The sequence below is a fragment of the Phoxinus phoxinus genome, assembly GCF_949152265.1.
Source record: "Phoxinus phoxinus genome assembly, chromosome: 1".
NCBI classification, from domain to species: domain Eukaryota; kingdom Metazoa; phylum Chordata; class Actinopteri; order Cypriniformes; family Leuciscidae; genus Phoxinus; species Phoxinus phoxinus.
In genome coordinates this window covers 52,605,401-52,627,212 of record NC_136876.1, presented here as the reverse complement: position 1 = coordinate 52,627,212, position 21,812 = coordinate 52,605,401, and the positions used below count along the sequence as shown (strand labels likewise).

The window sequence follows — 21,812 nt, the reverse complement described above, 5'->3', positions numbered from 1 at the left end:
TAAGGTGGATGACTGGGTGTGTGTTCGTCATTTAGCTAGGGAAGAGATGGCAGCATGATGCAGTATGGAAAGAAGGCAAGCTGACAGAAGCATTGTTATGATCTGGGCAGTGATCTGCTGGGAAAGTCCATGCCTTGATGCATTAGAGCTGTTTTGGCAGCACAAGGGGGACCTACACGATATTAGGCAGGTGGTTTTAATGTTGTGGCTGATCAGTGTATATGTGGAATATCCATAATTTTTTCCATCTTTAAATAATCTTAATCAACAACATGTAGGTTAGACCCTATACTGACTAAGCTACTGAAATAGATGCTTCCAGAGGTCATGGATCCTTTTCTTACATTTTTTAATTCATCTTTGTCATTAAGATATGTACCGAAAACTTTTAAGCTGGCTATAATTAAACCTCTTATTAAAAAATAAACGCAACTTGATAATAGAGAATTAGTACAATTACAGGCCAATCTCAAATCTACCCTTTCCCTTTCGTGGTCACTACGAGTTACGTCAGTGACGACGAATGGGGTTTCGCTTAGAAAGCCTATCATATTCGAGAATTTAAAAAACGAGCCAATGGCAATGAAATGCCATGCCATGGGTCTGTGGAATTTGCATAGCTTAACTCCGCCCCACCTCGTGGGTATATAAGGAAGTACGCTGGCAACATGCAGATATGTTTTCGCTTCGGAGCCAAAAGCATTCTTCACTCCACAAGTCATTCTTCGAGACGAGCAGCTCTGGTGTGACGTGCATTCCAGCGACTTTCACATTCCTGCCTGCCTTTCTCCCGAGGCACTTCAACACAGCTGTTGGAATTTTCCTTTCACAAAAGATCTTGCACGTGGCCTGTCTTTTTAAAGACGTTCAGCCCGTGTAATTGGCCCTGGCTGCGATAGTAAGATTAATTCTGCTGATGGGGACGAGCGCTGCCTCGCGTGTTTGGAGCACTACTCTCACTAGAGCGAGAGTCCCCTCATCCACACCCCAATCTAAGTGCATGAAGAGGTCATGAGATTGTGGAAATCTCCCATGATTTCCCGCGACTGCTCAGCAGCTTCTTCCGCCTTCTATACCCTCGAAGAAGCCATGGCCAAGGGTACACTGGGGTTCCCTCCGTGGAGTGTTCTGTGGCAACACAACTGTGTCCCCACAGCACCTCCACCTGGCGTGGCGACCTTAAGCACCCCTCCAAAGCCTGTAGGTTTTTGTCTACTCTGGTGGCAGAGACCTATAGAGCTGCGGGCAGGCTGCCACCTCACTGCATGCTCATGCACGAGGGTAGGGCTGGTCCAGGGCTCTTGGAAGTGCTGCGTGCCACCACCGACCTCGCTCTACAGGTGACGAGGGTGACCACACGCTCCCTGGGTCAGGTGATGTTCACATACGTGGTCCTGGAAAGACACCTCTGGCTTAGCCTGGTTGATATGCAAACCCGCTTCCTCAACTCCCCCATATCCCAGGCTGGCCTCTTCGGCGGCGCGGTCGAGAACTCTGCCCACCAGTTCTCGGCCACCCAGAAGCAGACTGAGGCAATCAAACATGCTCTGACCCCGCGGCCAGCTGTTGCCCTAGCCGCCGGCTCAGACAACTCAGTCTGTTTACCGCCGAGAGCACCCTCCTGCGACTTCCTCCTGCTACGGCTACACGGGGTTTGCATCCTGAACTATCCCGACGACTGGCTGATCCTAGCTCACTCTCGCGACCATGTTTGCGAACACAGGGACCTAGTGCTCCAGCACCTAGCTAGTCTGGGCCCTCGGGTCAACTAGGAGAAGAGCAAACTTTGCCCCGTGGAGAGGATCTCTTTTTTCCCGCTGTATGTCGCAACTTGCACGCCTATGGAGTCACAAGCATCTGAGGTCGCTTCGAGCCATTTATATTCCGGGAGACCTGAACTGTGCAGCCGAAGATCTCTCACGGATTCAGCCTCTCTCTGGAGAATGGAGACTCCATCCCCAGTCGGTTCAGCTGATTTGGGATCAGTTCGGGGACGCACAGGTAGACCTGTTTGCCTCCCACGACTCGTCCCATTGCGACCTGTTTTATTCCCTGACCGAGGGCACGCTTGGCACAGATGCACTGGCGCACAGCTGGCCGCGGGGCCTTCGCAAGTATGCGTTTCCCCCAGTGAGCCTTCTTGCACGGACCCAGTGCAAGATTAGGGAGGACGAGGAGCAGGTCATATTGGTTGCGACTCATTGGCCCAGCCAAACCTGGTTTCTCTGGTTTGAGCAAAACTGAAAGCTGTTGTAACAGCTGGTAAGGTGCGCCGTCGAGCGCTTTTTACTGCCAGAAACCATCCCGGTCGCTCCTCCTCCCTCACCACCCTTGATGGCGGGGCAGCTAAGGGATACACGCGTATCCCGCCAGTGGAGCGGGCTGTTGCTATGCAACTGGGCCCTAACTCCACTTGACGTGGAGAACCGTGTCTTCCTTCCCGGGCCTGTAAGTACTCGTCGGACTTAACCGGCAAGGCTTACAAGGCCTGTGCAGTTTCTTACATCTCTGGACGCGATAGAGCCGGTCCCTCCAGCCGATATGAGGTCAGGACACTACAGTCCCTACTTCATTGTACCCAAGAAAGGTGGTGGGTTACGACCGATCTTGGATCTGTGAGTTTTGAATCGGAGCCTCCACAAGCTACCGTTCAAAATGCTCACGCAGAGACGCATTATCGGATGCATCCGTCCCCAAGATTGGTTTGCAGCGATCGACCTGAAGGACACGTACTTTCATGTCTCGATTCTTCCTCGACACAGGCCGTTTCTGCGCTTTGCGTTCGAGGGTCGAGCATATCAGTACAAGGTCCTGCTCTTCGGGCTGTCCCTGTCTCCCCGTGTCTTCACGAAAGTCACGGAGGGGGCCCTTGTTCCCATGAGAGAACATGGCGTTCGCCTCCTCAACTATCTCAATGACTGGCTCATACTAGCACACTCTCGAGATCAGTTATGCGAACACAGGGACCTGTGGAGGGTATGGAGGGTATGAGCAGGGTATGGAGTTGGATTCGGTCGCACAGACAGCGCGCCTCACAGAGCAGCGCGCTCAGTCGGTGCTAAACTGCTTGAACACGTTCAAAGGCAGGACGGCGGTCCCACTGAAACTTTTTCAGAGGCTCCTGGGGCATATGGCAGCGGCAGCAGCGGTAACCCCGCTCGGGCTGCTTCATATGAGACCGCTTCAGCACTGGCTTCACGGCCGAGTCCCGAGATGGGCGTGGCATCACGGCACTCACCGGGTGGCAATCACACCGGCGTGCCGCCAGACCTTCAGCCCATGGTCAGATCCCTCGTTCCTGCTGGCAGGAGTGCCCTTGGAACAGGTGTCCAGGCATGCTGTGGTGTTCACAGATGCCTCTGCCACCGGCTGGGGTGCCACGTACAACGGGCATGCAGTATCAGGGGTGTGGACAGCTCCCCAACTGCATTGGCATATCAACTGCTCGAGTTGCTAGCAGTACATCTAGCTCTGAGCCGCCTAAAGAGGCCGTCACAGGGCAGAGACGTGCTGGTCCGTACGGACAACACTGCGACCGTTGCGTACATCAACCGACAAGGTGGTCTACGTTCCCGTCGCATGTCGCAACTCGCTCGCCATCTCCTCCTCTGGAGTCAGAAGCATCTGAGGTCGCTTCGAGCCATGTATGTCCCTGGTGTGCTCAACCGTGTGGCCGACGAGCTATCACGAGCTGTCCTCCCGGGAGAATGGCGACTCCACCCCCAGGCGGTTCAGCTGATTTGGAGAGAGTTCGGAGAGGCTCAGGTAGACCTATTCGACTCCTCAGAGACCTCCCACTGCCAGTTGTTTTACTCCCTGACCGAGGGAACACTCGGCACAGACGCACTGGCACACGGCTGGCCCCGGGGCCTTCGCAAATATGCATTTCCCCCAGTGAGCCTACTTGCACAGACCTTGTGCAAAGTCAGGGAGGATGAGGAGCAGGTCCTTCTGGTGGCTCCCTACTGGCCCACCCGGACTAGGTTCCCAGAACTCATGCTCCTCGTGACAGTCCCTCCCTGGCCCATTCCTCTGAGGAAGGATCTTCTGACTCAGAGACGGGGCACCCTGTGGCACCCGCGTCCAGACCTCTGGAAACTCCATGTCTGGTCCCTGGACGGGATGCGGAGGTTCTAGGTGACTTACCCCCAGAGGTACTTAACACCATCACTTCTGCAAGGGCGCCATCCACGAGACGTGTGTACGCCTTGAAGTGGAAACTGTTCGTCGAGTGGTGCTCTTCTCGCCGAGAAGACCCCCGAAGATGTTCGATAGGGTCCGTGCTTTCCTTCTTGCAGCAAGGGTTGGAGCGAAGGCTGCCTCCCTCCACCTTCAAAGTACATGCTGCCGCTATTTCAGCATATCACGACCACATAGATGGCAAAACAGTTGGAAAGCACGACCTGCTCGTCAGGTTCCTTAGGGGGGCGAGACGATTAAATCCTCCTCGACCCCCCTCCATACCCTCTTAGGAACTTTCCCTGGTGCTTCGAGCACTTCAGGATGCTCCCTTTGAGCCGTTGCAATCAGCAGACTTAAAGCTTCTCTCCATGAAGACTTTGCTGCTGGTTGCACTGGCCTCTGTCAAGAGGGTAGGAGACCTGCAGGCATTTTCGGTCGACGAATCGTGCCTAGAGTTCGGAACATGTTATACTGAGACCCCGGCCTGGCTATGTTCCCAAGGTTCCTACCACTCCCTTCAGGGACCAGGTAGTGAACCTGCAAGCGCTGCCCCTGAAGGAGGCAGACCCAGCCCTGGCTTTGCTCTGTCCCGTTCGCGCTTTGCGTATGTACGTGGACAGAACTCAAAGCGTCAGGACCTCAGACCAGCTCTTTGTCTGTTACGGAGGCCAGCAGAAGGGAAAGGCTGTCTCCAAGCAGAGGATGGCCCACTGGATAGTGGATGCCATCGCCTTGGCTTACCAAGTTCAAGGCGTGCCCTGCCTGCTCGGGTTGCATGCACACTCCACGAGAGGCGTTGCATCCTCCTGGGCGCTGGCACGTGGCTCCTCACTAACAGATATCTGTAGAGCTGCGGGCTGGGCGACACCTAACACGTTCGCTAGATACTATAGCCATTGTGTAGAGCCGGTCTCCTCCCGTGTTCTCACCCTAGACGGGTAGAAGCACTGAGAGGCCCGGCTCTGTCGGCTTGCTGCACCCTACTGTGCACCCTTATTCTCCAGTGTGAAAAACCTGTGAGTCCTCCAAAAACCCTCGGGCCGGACTTGGCGGAGCGTCCGGTGCCAGGCCTTTATCCGCTGAATCCTTGAGAACCGGATTTAGGCCATATGTGTGACCCATATGTGTATATTCTCCACGGCTGCTCCTAATCGGAAGCCCGTGTCTTTCCCTTGGGCTAAGTCACCCACTACTCATATGCTGTACAACCCTCGGGTTAGTCCATATGTTATCTCCACTTAACTCCTCGAGAATGTGGCTTCCGCAGCGTTCCCCTCCTTCAGTTCGGGCACGCTTTCCCAGTGTTATCCAATAATCTGACTGTATGGGTTATCACGGAACAAAAGTGACAGGTTCACTCTGTGTAAGCCTCCTCCTATCGTCCTTCAAGGCAAGAAGGTGTAGAGGCTTGCACAGGGCGCTGGAGGGGGTGCAGCAGCTGTGGTGCTTTGATAGGATTCCTATCACCACATCTGCTGCCGCCCGCCGGGGTGGCCAGGTTATCAGGCTTGGCTCCTCAGCAAAAAACTACAGTGCAATCACCAGCTGCTCGTTATATACCCGTGCTGCGAGGCTGCGCAGCTGATGCAAATGATTGCACGCCAATGTGTATTGGCTTGTTAAGTTCGAAGTTTGGCTCGAAGTAGATTGGCCTCTCTAGCGAGATTCCTATTTGTCGGTCACGACATACGTCTCCGTTCCCTCCTTCAGGGAACGAGGGTTACATACGTAACTGAGACGTTATCCTGAGATTTATGAATTAATACATTTTGAAATAAATTAAACAAAGCAGAAATTGTTAACATTTTAAATCATAATAATAAGAATATACATAATTAGGAAATTTTAAATCATAAAGAAAATTTTATGAGTTAGACTTTGATTTATTTATGTAGATGAGATATATAAGATTAGGTATAAGATATATATTAGGTGCTCTTAAAGTAATGAATAAATAGTACTATATTAACTGCACGTGTTTAAATATTAAACTTTCTATCTGAATTTGTATCTCGTTATCCCTGGGAGACAGTGTGGAAAAATGTGTTTGATCCATTGCAGAGATCCTAAGAGTCAATGGTTTATGGTTTAACTAAGATCATTTTTGTGCATTGTGCATAGTATGAGAATGAGATTGTGTGACCAATTTAAATTGTGATTTGAACAAACACATAACAGACATCTTAGAGCCTTTTTCAACTAAAAAATATATACAAAATATTTAAAAAAAATAAAAATATAAAAAAATAAAAATATAAAAAATATAAAAAAATAACCACCACCTTCAACTAAACCTTGCGAAAACTGAGCTACTTGTGGTCCCGGCCAACCCAACACTTCATCACAACTTCACCATTCAGCTAGGCTCGTAATCCATAACTCCATCAAGGTCAGCCAGGAACCTTGGAGTTGTAATTGATGATCAATTGATAATTTCAATTTTATCAATTTACTTTATGAGGATACACAGCGTTAATAGCGCCATGGCCAAGGCGCAGAAAGCGATTGATGTGAAACCGCAGTGTGCGTGTTATGTACCTTGTTACGGCGTCTAGTGAGATCCCCAGTACTCAGCCTTGAGCCCCTTCCCCTGAATACTAATTATGCATACTAGCCTCCTAGTATGCATCATTGGTGCTCTGATTACCTTCCACCTGTCTGTAATGAACTCTGAGCTCAAGCCTATATCTAGCTTGTTAATTCAGCACTCTTTGCGAAGTATTGTCTCATTCCCTTGTTACATGTCTGAGCCTTCTCTGGATATTCCTCTGTTATTCTGATATACTGGTCCTGGACTTGAACTAACCTCTTTGATTGTGTGCAGCCTGCCTTGTGAACCCCCGCCTGTGACTTGACTCTGATACTCTCCGCCAGCCCTGAACTTCTGCCTGTCTCTGACCTGTATGCTTGCTGCCAACCCCGGACTCACGCCTTGTTTACTTATACTCCGCCTGCTGCCTTTGCTGCTGTTTTGAATTCCCTTTTTTCTACTTTTACGTTATTATTAAACTGTTGCACATGGATCTGTCTCTGCCTCCTGGTTCACAACAGAATACTTCGCCGAACGAAGATCCAGCAACGATGTCAACCTTGTCAGCCGCTTTCACCGCACAAGCCTCACAACTCGCTACTCACCATCATCAGCTGTCTCATCTAACTTCTGTGACGGAGGAATTAGTGAAAGCGGTTCAGAACTCAGCACACGCCGCGCCCATTCATGCACCTGTTCTCGCGTCTGACTCCTCAAGCTTCAGCGCTCGCCTCTCACTCCCTGAAAAGTACGAGGGAGACCCAGGTAAATGCAAAGGCTTTTTACTTCAATGTTCTTTGTATCTCGCCCGGCAGATCGCTCAGGACGCTACGGACATGGACAAAATTACATTCATCTGTTCATTACTGGACGTGCACTGGAATGGATCACCGCGGTCTGGAGAACAGATGGATCAGCTTTTGCTTCGTACGCCGAATTCCTGGAGCGCTTTCAAGCCGTCTTCGAGCATGCAGTGGAGGGAAAAGGAGCGGAGGACCGCTTGCTGGAGCTCGCTCAGGGACGGATTCCCGCCTCGAAGTACGCACTCAGGTTTCGTACACTCGCAGCGCAGACTGACTGGACGGATAACGCTCTTAAGGTGGTTTATCGACGGGGTCTCAACCACGAGCTTCAAGCTGAACTGGCCTGTCGCGATGAGGGAAGGAATCTGGACCAGTTTATTCATCTCTCCTACAGATTGACAACCTCATTCATTCACGCCGTGCCAGCATCCGATCCTCGACTCTCTCACGTAACGTCTCCACCCCTCACTCTCCGAGTCTCGTGGCTACGGAGGCCGGTGAGCCTATGCAAATTAACACTTCCCGGTTATCTGAGGAGGAACGTGAACGTCGGAGGACTATGAAACTGTGCATGTATTGTGGAGGAACTGGTCATTTCCGTCTGCACTGTCCTCAACTATCTACACGCAAAGAAAAGGCAACGGTGAGTCTAACTCTTGATAGTCTGAATCCTCTCTCTTGTGTCTCTGTACCACTGGAATTCACTAAGAATGATCAGTCTTTCTCTACATCTGCATTAATTGATTCTGGGGCGGCAGGAAATTTTATGTCACAAGATTTTGCTAAACAGCACAAGATAGCTCTAATCCCCTGCACTTCTCCTCTCACAGTCGAAGCCGTTGACGGACGGCCCCTTGGCGCGGGGCGAATTACTCACGTGACGCAAGAGCTTCAGATGCGCACAGGACTGTTGCACTGTGAGAATATTCATTTTTACGTTCTGCATGCTCCACACACTCCTGTCATACTGGGTCTACCCTGGCTAAGAAGTCACAATCCTCACCTGCAATGGACTACGGGTCAAATTATCCGCTGGGGTGAAGATTGCTTCTCCAAGTGCCTAACTCCCCTTAAGCCGCTACCTGTTCGAAGCATCTCAGAGGCCTGTGAAAATTGCGCTCTTACCAGTCTGCCTATGGAATATCGCGACCTGGCTGAAGCCTTCAGTAAAGCCAAGGCTATCCACCACCTCATCGAGAATACGACTGTGCCATCGATCTCATCCCAGGTTCCATGCCGTCCAGGGGACGCATTTTTCCCCTTTCTCAGCCCGAAACTGAAGCTATGGAGAAGTACATTGAGGAAGAACTGGCCAAAGGATTTATTCGTTCTTCCACCTCTCCTGTGTCTGCTGGCTTCTTCTTTGTCAAGAAAAAGGATGGTGGTTTACGTCCATGCATCGATTACAGAGCCCTCAATGACTGCACTGTGAAGTTTTGTTATCCCCTACCACTGGTTCCTGCCGCTCGAGCTTCTCCGCAAAGCGAAATACTACACCAAACTGGACCTTCGCTCAGCCTACAACCTGGTTCGTATTCGTGAGGGAGACGAGTGGAAGACGGCTTTCTCCACGAGCACTGGCCACTATGAATATTTGGTTATGCCCTTCGGGCTTTCTAACAGTCCAGCTGTTTTCCAGTCTTTCATCAATGACGTATTCCGAGACATGCTTCAGCGCTGTGTGATCGTCTACATTGACGATATACTGGTTTATTCAGATACCTTCGAGGACCATGTACAGCATGTACGAGCCGTGCTCCGAAGACTCATTCAGTTCCAGCTTTACGCCAAGTTTGAAAAGTGCGACTTCCATCAAACCTCCACTTCCTTCCTGGGCTACGTGATCAGCCCCGAGGGCGTGGCCATGGAGGAGGGCAAGGTCAGTGCGGTGGTGGATTGGCCCCAGCCTACCACTCTCAAGGAACTGCAGCGCTTCCTGGGGTTTGCTAATTTCTACCGGCGATTCATTCGGGGATTCAGTTCTGTGGCAGGACCTCTGACAGCTCTGGTGCGGAAAGGAACCACTCGGCTACCCTGGAACGAGAGCGCTACGCAAGCTTTCAACCTACTCAAGCTCCGCTTTACCACGGCCCCGATCCTGCATCATCCAAATCCTGAACTACCGTTCGTGGTCGAAGTAGACGCCTCCAATGCGGGCTTGGGCGCCGTTCTCTCTCAGCGTCAAGGTAACCCTGCCAAGCTGTTCCCCTGTGCATTCTACTCCAAGAAGTTGAACTCTGCGGAACGGAATTACGACGTTGGAGACCGTGAGTTACTGGCAATGAAGTCAGCATTTGAGGAGTGGCGGCATTGGCTTGAGGGAGCTTCCCAACCGTTTACTGTCTACACTGATCACAAGAACCTTGAGTATCTTCGCAAAACTAAGAGATTGAACCCATGCCAAGCCAGGTGGTCTTTGTTCTTTTCACGTTTCCAGTTCACTGTAACCTACCGCCCTGGGTCTAAGAATACTAAGGCTGATTCCCTGTCTCGTCAGTACGACTCTGAGGTTTCCAGTCTAGTACACAAGAACATTCTCAGTCCCGATCTGGTCCTTGGTCCCATCCAGTGGGACATCGAAACTAAACTAGAGCAAGCTAATGCCAACGCTGAGATTCCATCCGACTGTCCTCCTGAGAAGATATATGTGCCAGAGGCACTCCGTGAAGAGGTGTTGATACACGTTCATGCTCTGCCCAGCTCCGGTCATCCAGGAATCACTGCCACCGTTCATCTCCTCCAGAACCGCTACTGGTGGCCCACGCTACTCCAAGACACGACTAAATTCATTCAGCAATGCCAAAACTGCAATACGCAGAAGTCGTCACGTCTCTTACCTGCCGGCCTCCTTCAGCCCTTACCAGTACCTCAACGCCCGTGGTCTCACATAGCGATTGACTTTGTCACGGATCTACCACCCTCTGACGGTCACACAACTATTCTCACTGTAGTAGATCGCTTCTCCAAAGCCTGTCGACTGATTCCCCTTCCAAAACTGCCTACCGCTTTACAAACCGCTGAACACCTCTGCAATCTGGTCTTTCGGTTCTATGGACTACCTGATGATATTGTTTCCGACAGAGGACCACAGTTTACCTCTCGGGTCTGGGCAGCTTTCTTTCGGATGCTACAGGTGAACGTCAGCCTCACGTCTGGGTACCACCCTCAGGCCAACGGCCAAGCTGAGCGACTCAATCAGGAGATCATCCGTTTCCTGCGGTCATACTGTCACCTTCATCAGGAGGATTGGAGCCGGTATCTCATGTGGGCTGAATATGCTCAGAATTCTATTCGCAAACACTCCACAGGTCTCACCCCTTTCAAGTGCATTCTGGGTTTCCAACCACCCTTGTTCCCCTGGTCCGGCGAGCCGTCTAATGTTCCTGCTGTGGATGACTGGCTTAAACGCAGTGAGGAGACTTGGAACCTAGCTCACACTCACCTTCTACATGCTGTCAACCGCAGTAAGAGGCAGGCTGATCGCCACCGCCGCTCCGGTCCCGTCTATCAACCCGGCCAGTGGGTGTGGCTTTCCACACGGGACCTCCGGCTCAATCTGCCATGTAAGAAGCTCAGTCCCAAGTACATGGGTCCTTACAAGATAATTCGTCAAATCACTCCAGTATCCTTACGCCTTGCTCTGCCCAGTCATCTCCGCATCTCTCCCACGTTCCACGTCTCACTGTTGAAACCGGCCACTGCTCCCTCTGAAACTAGGAATGTGGAGTCTGAAGATCTTGCTTCTCAACCCATCCTTGTAGAGGGCGAAGAGGCGTACCGTGTGCGCCATCTGCTGGACTCTAGACGTCGTGGAGGGCATTTACAGTATCTTGTGGACTGGGAGGGCTTTGGTCCTGAGGAGCATTCCTGGGTGAACTCTAGTGACATTCTGGACCCCCTTCTAGTTCAAGACTTCCATCGTGAACACCCTGACAAGCCTGCTCCTCGTCCCCGTGGCAGACCCCGTCGCCGTCAGTTTTCTCGCGCCAGGAGTCGCTCCCAGGGAGGGGGCTCTGTTACGGCGTCTAGTGAGATCCCCAAGTACTCAGCCTCGAGCCCCTTCCCCTGAATACTAATTATGCATACTAGCCTCCTAGTATGCATCATTGGTGCTCTGATTACCTTCCACCTGTCTGTAATGAACTGCGCTTTCATCTCGGTGTGTCCCGTTCGTACACACCTCGCCATGGTTTTATGCGCACTTTGCGAAACAAATACGCCTGAAGTGGGCGCAAAAGCGTTAGTACATCTGGCTCTCAGACCTTTCCGACCATATTAGTTTTGTCAAGATTAGAAAAGGTTTTGATTATAAAGTAGTTAAAATAAATTTTGTAATATGAAACCTGACACCACCCATTAGGGGAGGGGCCCGCTAAAAGAATTTAAAGTACCATTTCCATGGTAACGTGTGTCAACTGTGAAAGATTGATTACAGTAACCAGCTGACAAAAGTATTGCCAGTATTTTACTGTAAAAAAGCCTGGTAAGGTCTAACAGTGCAGCTAATACTTTTCTATCAGTGGCCGTTCACCAGGGGCGTCGCACCCGTGGGGGATGTGGGTGTTTTAACACCCACACTTTTCCCGGTGAGAGGGTTCAACACCCGCACTTTTTCTGCAGTTTTTCCGCAGTTTTGCACAAACGCCTTACAACAGTGGCTCCTCCGTTTCTCTGGCCGCTCTGTGTGTGCGCTCGCAGCGGCTCCTCCTCTCCCCCTCCCTCTCGAACATGACACCGGCTTTGAGTGTGACTGGCTGATGATTGGCTGTTCTGCCTTAAGTCCCGCCTCTCTTGGTGTGTTAGATTTATCGGTCAGCTCGTGCTAAGGAGGCGGGAACTTATGGTTATGGTTATTTACATCTCCCTTTTAAAGGTACTTTGAATGAGTGTTTATGCTTTCGAGGTTTTTAAGGCAGAGGGTGGACCACGGTGGGGGTCCACTGCCGGGCCCCTGGTTCCCCGAGGCGGATAGGAGAGCCGATCGGGTCCCTCCTCCACCCTGGAACTCTCCTGAAGCCGCCATAGCCTAAGTCGATTTCGGGTTACCAGTGGCCCGGTTTTGATTTTTAGACTAAACAGCACAAGACTTTAAGTAGGCATTCTGTTTGTGCTGCGTGATTTAAAGAAAAGTGCGCACTTTGCTCACGCGATCAGCATGGTGATCTGGTGTTTTCTCCAAAATAAAAGCTCAAGTGTTTATTTCTTGCAAGTGAAGAAATTAGGACAAAAGTATTGTAATTTTCCTATTCTATACTTTTGAAATATACATTTTCATTTATACAGTAGCATACATTTATAGGCTATATGGATTTTCCATCATAGGAATAATTATATTAATCATTATTATATTATTATAATAAATGTTTGGCATTCTAAAACACCAGTCATAATGTAATGTAGACTGAGACTCTATATCATAACTAAAAAGATGTTTGAGCCCTCTTTAGGTACAAGTCAATGCTTTGTTCAGTGTGTACAGTTCATGGGTCGAAGCCGGTTGAAGCTCTTAATTTTAAACTCTCAAAGTGCACCAGATTGATGCATTTAACCTTAAAATGTACAAAATTTTCTTTAGGGGGACCATGCCCCCGAACCCCCCTAGAGGGACAGAGGTCCACACAACATATTTTTACAGCCCTGACCACATCCATCCCCCACACTTTTGAAAAGCTTGCAACGCCACTGCCGTTCACAGAACCGATAATCAGAGCAAACCACTTCAGGAAAAATCAACTGTGATGAAGCGAGTTTTGGGGCGAAATCGGAAAAGAAACTGTTACTTTAACAGATGTGATGATAACAAAAATGTTCATATTGATTGATAAAGCTAAAGTTTAATCGGATTTATGTAAACTAATGATGTCTAGCTTGAATGGGGTTAATGGACTTTATGCACAGCTGCACTACTTCCTGAACTTTATCCCGCTCCTTTGTTTCCTGTCTGCCATTATTGGACAAACTGATTAATCCAGGTGTGCCTGACCAACAACAATAATCAGACACACCTGGATTAATCAGTTTGTCCAATAATGGCAGACAGGAAACAAAGGAGCGGGCTAAAGTTCAGGAAGTAGTGCAGCTGTGCATAAAGTCCATTGAGATTACAAATGGACCAGGGCCAAAAGCAGTCCAGACAGTGTCCAAGATATATTTGATGGCGCCATGTATAAATCTGTAGATCCTCTGAATGATCCAGACCAGTTGAACCGTACACTTACTTGGACTGTTGATAGTTGATAGTTGATAGTATCCCCATTTTTAAATCATCTACTTCCACATTTGGCCAATTCAAATCATAATCAATGAACCTCCCCCAGATTTGAGAAGCAGGCATGTGCTGCTGGCTGGTTTGATACAAAGTGTCATAGAGAGAGCTGGTATATTGGAAGAGAAATCATGGCCATTGACAAACAGCTACTTAAAATCAAGCCACCAGTCAATATTACAAGACCTCCACAACCTATAGAGATACGCAAGTTCTGGAAGGCCTCAGAATACAGGAATTTTCTTTTGTTTTATAGTCTACCATGCCTGAGTGGCATTTTACCACGGCAATTCCTTGATTCCACTTAATGTTACTTGTACAAGGAACTTATTGTCTGTTAAAAGATAATATTTCTTCACATGACATATGTAGCTGAATATTTGTTGAAAACTTTTGTGAACCGTTTTGAGAGATTGTATGCAAATGTCAGTTTCAATGTGCACATTTTAGAGCACAATCTGTAAGAAACATGGTGCCAGAGGGCTTTTATTTTTGAAAGTCACAATGGCAAATTGCTCTTCCGTGGCACTCAGGCAGTTCCATTTTTTAATTTTTAAAGTGTTTCAAGACTTTTGACAAGCGTTTACAGCAATAATATTAATCAACTAAGCAAGGACTTTGTTGAGCAGATGGTACAAACTTGCCAAAAACTGTTTAATTAAAACAAAAGTAGTCTTGCTGGGTTCACCGGTTGTAAGACCACCAACACCCAGAGAGGCATAATTATCTTCTCAGTGAATGGCATTAATGTTCACCAGTGTGCATTTTATTCAAGGGCTATAATTAATGGAAACAGATTTCACTCAAAAACAAGCACAACACTTTCTAGAAGAATGAACGTGCAATTCTTACAGAAAACGGGGCAGTGGCATGGTGAGGTCGTTTGTTGACGTGGGGCTTGACACAGGCTACAGCTTTATTGATCCAGTTAGCACTGCCACATTTACCATGTAAAGACAGACAAACAGGGACGACTGCGATAGTTAAGGAGTTTGCGTGATGTCAAATGAATTTAAGTGCACTGAAATCAAAACAACTAGTGTTTACTTGAAAATGTGTATGGAGTACATCATTTATTTTGCCTTTAACCTAACAAATGGGACGTTGACTGAATATTCATGTATGTATAGTAATGTACTGTATAGTATGGTACAGTAATTTGTACATATCTGTCATATATTCATATACTCAAGTTTATTTTTAGCGTTTAATAGAGACTTTGGTTAGTGTATTGTATACTGCCACACTTTGGTAAATTAGTACAATGTGGTTTTGCATTTTTCCCCCCCATGTAGCCTATTTAGTATGTATCAGATTGTATTGTAAGACTTACAGCATAGTAGGTTATTAATTTTTGCAATGTTTTCTTAAATATTGACTGTTTTAACATTAATGTGGGGATAATTCTACAATACAGTTTCAAATGCATTCTGCAAAATACAAGTGCTATTAACTCTACAGTTTTACTACTGTAGTACTCATTTGTGTTTAGAGATATTCAGCAGTCAATGAAATAGGCTACTCTTATTATATTTTTGTGTGCATGTTTTAGGGAACACGTACTGAACTTGCAGGGTACATTCCTGCAGGATTTTTTATATACCTTATATACCTGAGTCCTGTAGGTTTGTCCACATACTGTCCTGCAGGATCCCATGTAAGATGAAAATCGCTGCAGATTTATCCAAAACGAACACTTATAAGCTATATAACTAAAAACAGGCACTTATAACTGCTTATATATGGTATAGCTAGTAAGTTAGTGAAGGTAGGTAATAAATGTTGGAAATCCTTAAGTTTGTAAATTAATCTTTTAGATTGCGGCAATTAAGTTTATTTATGTATTTAATCAATCAATAAATCAATCTACATTTTGAATCCTGCAGGGCTCTTATAATTTCTGTAGGATGTTATGTATGGGGTTATTATTGTTGCAATATTCCAAATAAATAGATTAATATTCACAAATAAATGTAAAGAGATTCACAAAAATGTATCGAATTCACAAATGAATAGATTAAGATCCACAAATAAATGTAAAGAGTTTCACAAAAAATATAAAATTCACAAATAAATAAAATGAGATTTGCAAATAAATAAAATATTTACAAATGTTTTATTATTTTACAAACACAACTCTGCCTGGCATTTTTTGTGAATCGGTTCCTGTGCATTTGTAAATCGCGGCACGCATTTGTGAATCGGTTCCTGTGCATTTGTGAATCCCCTCACGCATTTGTGGATTTTGAAACACTTCTAGCGTAGACGTGCAGAGAAATCCACAAATAAGTGGACTCCACCCACCGCCTACTCAAGCCAATCAGATAACGGCCACATCGAGCTGGCCAATCGTAGCACGTTATTGCTTCAACCAATCACCTTTGGCTTTACACTCGGGGCGGGAAGTGGGAACTGATTCTTGCATCCATGAAAGGAGCACTGGAGCGCCGTAGTAGCGCTGAACTGTTTGTGTGGTAAAAACACTATGGGCCCTATCTTGCACCCAGCGCAATTGACTTTGAACACCGACGCATGTATCATTCCTATTTTGCACCCGCGCACAGCGGACTTTTCCCTCCACAGACGCACGTCGGTAAATTAGGAAATGAACTTGCGCTCGCGGGGGCGGTTCAGCGCAAAGAGAAGGCATGTTCCGGCGCAAAACTTCCATGGTGCTATTTTCCAGTTTTAGAAAGCAATTGCGCCATTGATCAGGAAAAAAACAGTCTAAAGACAGTGGCGCGTTGCGCGTTAGTGATATGGTATTTTAAGGGCGCGTGCTTGGCCATAATGTTAACGCGCATCCACTTTGATTCTCTAATATAAACAGATGCAGCAGTTTTCATTTTTGCAAATCATACATTATTACAAGGAAAAATATTAACACACGAGGGAAATCATTGTTGTGTCCGTGAAGATGTGGAAAAGATCTATCTAGATAAAAAAAAAAAAAAAATCTAGATTAGGCTAGCTAAACATTTACTACCCAAATTATACGCCTGTTTAACCGAACCTAATTTGGGTGGGTTTCTCCCATCATCCCCAATGTCACTTCTCTCTGTTTTACAGCCCTGACGAGAACGTCGCTCTCCTCGGCTGTGAACTGCTCCTGGCGTGCGCTGGCAAATCCGCCGTTATAATAGCAATCCGCCATGGAACAAGCACGCCGGCTATTAAAGGGAATGTGAGAGGACGCTCTGATTGGTTTATTTCACGTTACGCCCAAACCCTATGTGACGTCTGCTTAGCTGCAGACATGTCGGCATAATCGTACTATTAACGGCTCTGATCGTAGCCTACTTATTGACTAGTGCTGGTTACTTAAATCATATTTCGTGATAGTGTACTGGACGCGGGGCATTCATTGATAGTAAACGGATGCCCGCACTTCTGATGTAGCGGCTACTTCACGCTTTGCCCAGTGTAGATAGCCTCGCACGGGGTAGACACGATGCATGACATTATACGATTTTGCCTTTTAAAGCACTATCGCGGTGACAAATAGCAATAGGATATAAATAAATGTCATGTAGAATACCAAATATGAGCCCAAATGACCACCCAATATGTAACAGTACGAGCATTAGCGTGTATACTGGGGTCGATGCTGCACATAAAAATCTTGCAAAGCAAATTAAAAACTCTGTGTAGCAGTCAGAGTTTAAATAGTGTAGCTATTGATGGGTTGAACCTTATTCATTAGTCAGCTATACTTGATGCTTTTCTGTTCTATCTTGAATAACGTGACGCGTCCATAACGCGTTGTTCCCATTACAGAGATGTAAAGTGCAGTTTCTCTGGCTTTTTTCAAGGCTCATAAAAATTGTGGCTTGGCTTGACAAGCAGTCTAATGGTGTAATTCTAACAAAATCCAAACTTTAAACATATTTTGCTGTTGCAATTTTATGGGCCTTTGCGCGTACACTTCCTATTTGAGCAAATGCATACAGATGAATGATAAATGAGCAGTTATTTCAGACCAAGATTACCCAGTGTAAAGCCAAACGTGATTGGTTGAGCGATAACGTGCTACGGTTGGCCAGCTATCTACACTGGGCAGTGGGCAAAGCGAATGTGCAAAAACATTTGTCCTAATTGCGTGAAGTAGCCGCTACATCAGAAGTGCGGGCATCCGTTTACTAACAATGAATGCTCCGCGTCCAGTACACTATCACGAAATATGATTTAAGTAACCAGCACTAGTCAATAAGTAGGCAACGATCAGAGCCGTTAATAGTATGCCGACATGTCTGCAGCTAAGCAGACGTCACATAGGGAATGTGTGTTAACATTTCAAACATGCTAGTTTTACATTATTTGAAACTGCAGCGGCAGCAGTGAACAGACAGTGCCTATTTGCTTTTGACGCGCTGTGTCGCGCCTCTTGCCGGTGTAGAGACTGTTCATGATGTTCGGGATCTCTGATTATCATAATACCCTGAGTGTATCCTGATGGAAATATAAAGAGGCCTTAAACTCCAACAATCTTTTGAAAACATAGTGTTTTTACCACACACAGTTCAGCGCTACTACGGCGCTCCAGTGCTCCTTTCATTGATGCAAGAATCAGTTCCCACTTCCCGCCCCGAGTGTAAAGCCAAAGGTGATTGGTTGAAGCGATAACGTGCTACGATTGGCCAGCTCGATGTGGCCGTTATCTGATTGGCTTGAGTAGGCGGTGGGTGGAGTCCACTTATTTGTGGATTTCTCTGCACGTCTACGCTAGAAGTGTTTCAAAATCCACAAATGCGTGAGGGGATTCACAAATGCACAGGAACCGATTCACAAATGCGTGCCGCGATTTACAAATGCACAGGAACCGATTCACAAAAAATGCCAGGCAGAGTTGTGTTTGTAAAATAATAAAACATTTGTAAATATTGTATTTATTTGCAAATCTCATTTTATTTATTTGTGAATTTTATATTTTTTGTGAAACTCTTTACATTTATTTGTGGATCTTAATCTATTCATTTGTGAATTCAATACATTTTTGTGAATCTCTTTACATTTATTTGTGAATATTAATCTATTTATTTGGAATATTGCAACAATAATAACCCCATAGTATAGGTATGCAATCCTGCAGGATAGTAAGTGGACAAACCTACAGGACTAAGGAATATAAAAAATCATGCAGGAATTCAGGATTTCTATAGTTTTATTTATGTAAGGGAAAATTTTACTGTCAGAATTTGGTCGTTTTTTACAGCAAGGTTTAACAGTGTGCTGCAACCTGCAGATAATATTATGGCCAATAACGAAAGTCGACATTGCAACAAGATAAAAATCCCTTTTATTTGCCTAAAAAACTCTAACCAGTTTGAACTGGAACGCCGTACCCCCTCGCGAAAGCCCCCAAATGATGCACGCCTCCATATACACCCCCTGTTCTGCAGTTCCAAAATACGAAGCTTGCTAAACTGTATTTTAGGATATATTTTGGAAATAAACAAACAAACTCACAGTTGTCGAGTCTCTCCTGCACTGACCGGAGTTCAGCAGCTTCCTCTTTACATCCATAGACGAATCTTCCAAAGAGACAAACCTTTGAGAAATGTAAAGCGAGTGTAATACGAGTGTAAATAAAATACATCATTCAAAGTTGTTAAATATTTTCATATCACAAGGTATACCCATAGGCGTCGATTTCGGTGGGGAAATATACCGTATACCCAATAAACGAAGAGCGCGAGAGTGCAGTTATCAAACGCGAGACTTTCACTGTGTGGTACCGCCAAAGCCAGCTAAAATATCCGGCACGGAAACAACGGTCTTAACTTTCGATTTCCTGAGAATGAAAGGAAGCGTTTCCTGTATGGGCTATTCAATATTTTTTTATATAAACAACAATTTACAATAATAAAGATAACATAAATGTTAGTTACCGAAAAGAACATTAAACATAGTAAAATGTTAAATAATAATAATAATAAAAAGAGCCCAACCATAAACCATGGGGTTAGGATTAGGCTAGTTGCATGTAATGCATAATTTACTGTTATTACTATACATATAATTTCAGAATACATTTAAACAAATCACAAATAATCCCACATGCATTAAAATTAGCTTGAAAAGGGTCTCCAAATGAAGATAACTAAAAAAAAACATTAGATTATTGCAGCTAATTGAAAATGCTTTTTTATTGACTATTGAATCGCTTATCCACAAAATTACAAATCCCACAATTACTAAATTCATAAATATTAATCCAGTTACCTGATTGTATACCTGATTGTATGCCATATACAAATATATTGTATTGTTTTCCACCACACCAGAATATGGAGAACTGCGAGTGTGTGTATCCGAGTGAATATATATTGATCACCGTCAGTGATTTCAGCTGCTACAACATCTAAAATATGATGTGTTAATAACATACTTGTAGTAAAATGACTTGACCCTTGTTTCAGACCGAGGTGCATAACCAATACAAGAATCAACAACAACAGATCACAACATCCTACAGCAGACCTTAACCATTCACATGATACACACAACACAATGCATAACAACAGTAAACAATACACAGTAAACAGTAAAATAGTGCAAAAAAAGTGCAATAGACAGTAAATAGTGCAATTTGACCAGAGCAGAAGCCAATAAAGTGTCGGTGCACAGTTGTGCATTTTAATACCCATTGTCCATTTAAAGTGACAGTTCACAGTCCTTTGTCATTGGGGGGCAGACGAATTATGGGGATGAAAGGTTGGGTGGCACCAAGTGTTGTGTCTACATAAACTGTTATTACAAGAACTGAACACTAGAGGGAGATAGAGAAGGGCGATTGATCTGTGTAGATACAAGAGAGACTGTGAGATGTACATGTGAGTTCGATCTGGATTAAAAGAGTGAGCATCTAAGAATTATTGTGCCATCGCATCACTTATTGTTTTGTAAAATTAAGTAACAATACAACAAATTGGCGACGAGGTGGTCTGCATCTATATTGCGGGACGATGGCTGCACTGAACGCTCCATTCCCAGAGTTATTTCTGCCTTGTCCGGGTGAGCCCAGCATTCCCTTCACAACGTGGACCAGGATGTTCCGCAACTATCTTCTCGTCGTGGGAGCTACAGGTGATGCTTGGCCAGAGGCAAGGAAAAGAGCCTTGCTGCTTCATTGCTTAGGAACCGAAGGACAAAGGATTTCTTATACTTTACCAGAGACTGGAGATACACTGGAGTCTGCTATCACTGCGTTGAGTACACATTTCACCCCTGCCATAAATGTTGTGGTAGAACGTCATAATTTCCGGAAATTATGACGTTGCTTTGGATGCTGTCCTCAAACGTCTAAGCGAGGCTGGTCTACGAATGAATGAGAAAAAGTGTAATTTCCGTCAGTCCTGCTTGCGCTTTCTTGGACACATGGTGAATGGAAATGGTATCCAACCTGATGAAGATCATCTGCAAGCAATAATGCAGGCCCCAGCTCCAACTGATGTCACCAGCTTGCGCTCCTTTCTGGGTATGTTGTCCTGGTATAATACGTTTATACCTAATTATGCCACTCTCGTTGAGCCGTTGCGTGCTTGCCTGCGCCAGGATTCTGAATTTGAATGGACTGATGATGCCCAACAGAGCTTTATGGATGTTAGGAAATGCTTAGTGGACAGTTCAGCACTTGCCCTATTTAACCCAGAAATGCCAATCATTGTGTCCACTGATGCATCAGTCTAGGAGCGATATTATCGCAGGTGTACCCAGATCACAGTGGCATTTGCGTCACGAACCTTAACCTCAGCCGAACGGCGTTATTCAACTGTGGAGAAAGAGGCTTTAGCGTGTGTTTGGGCCGTCGAGAAGTGGCGCACATACCTCTGGGGCAGACGTTTTACGCAGCGCACTGATCACCAGGCGCTGACAACACTGCTGTCTACGCGGGGAGCTGGACATGCCGGGATGCGCATTGCTCGGTGCTCAGCTCGCCTTCTGTGTTTCACTTACGACGTTGTGTATCGGGCTGGCTCATCAAATCATGTTGCTGACTGTCTGTCGCGGTTACCTCTTCCTCTCGCTTCTG

The 21,812-nt window shown here is 46.3% G+C and overlaps 1 protein-coding gene across 1 annotated transcript; it reads left to right on the top strand.

The window, feature by feature from the left end:
• Positions 1 to 21,103: 21,103 nt before the first annotated feature.
• Positions 21,104 to 21,469, top strand: LOC307010421 (uncharacterized protein; the record flags this gene model as incomplete). Its single annotated transcript, XM_079635066.1, has 1 exon — positions 21,104 to 21,469. The coding sequence occupies one exon, from the start codon at positions 21,104 to 21,106 to the stop codon at positions 21,467 to 21,469; it is 366 nt and encodes a 121-aa protein (XP_079491192.1).
• Between the last annotated feature and the right edge of the window lie 343 nt (positions 21,470 to 21,812).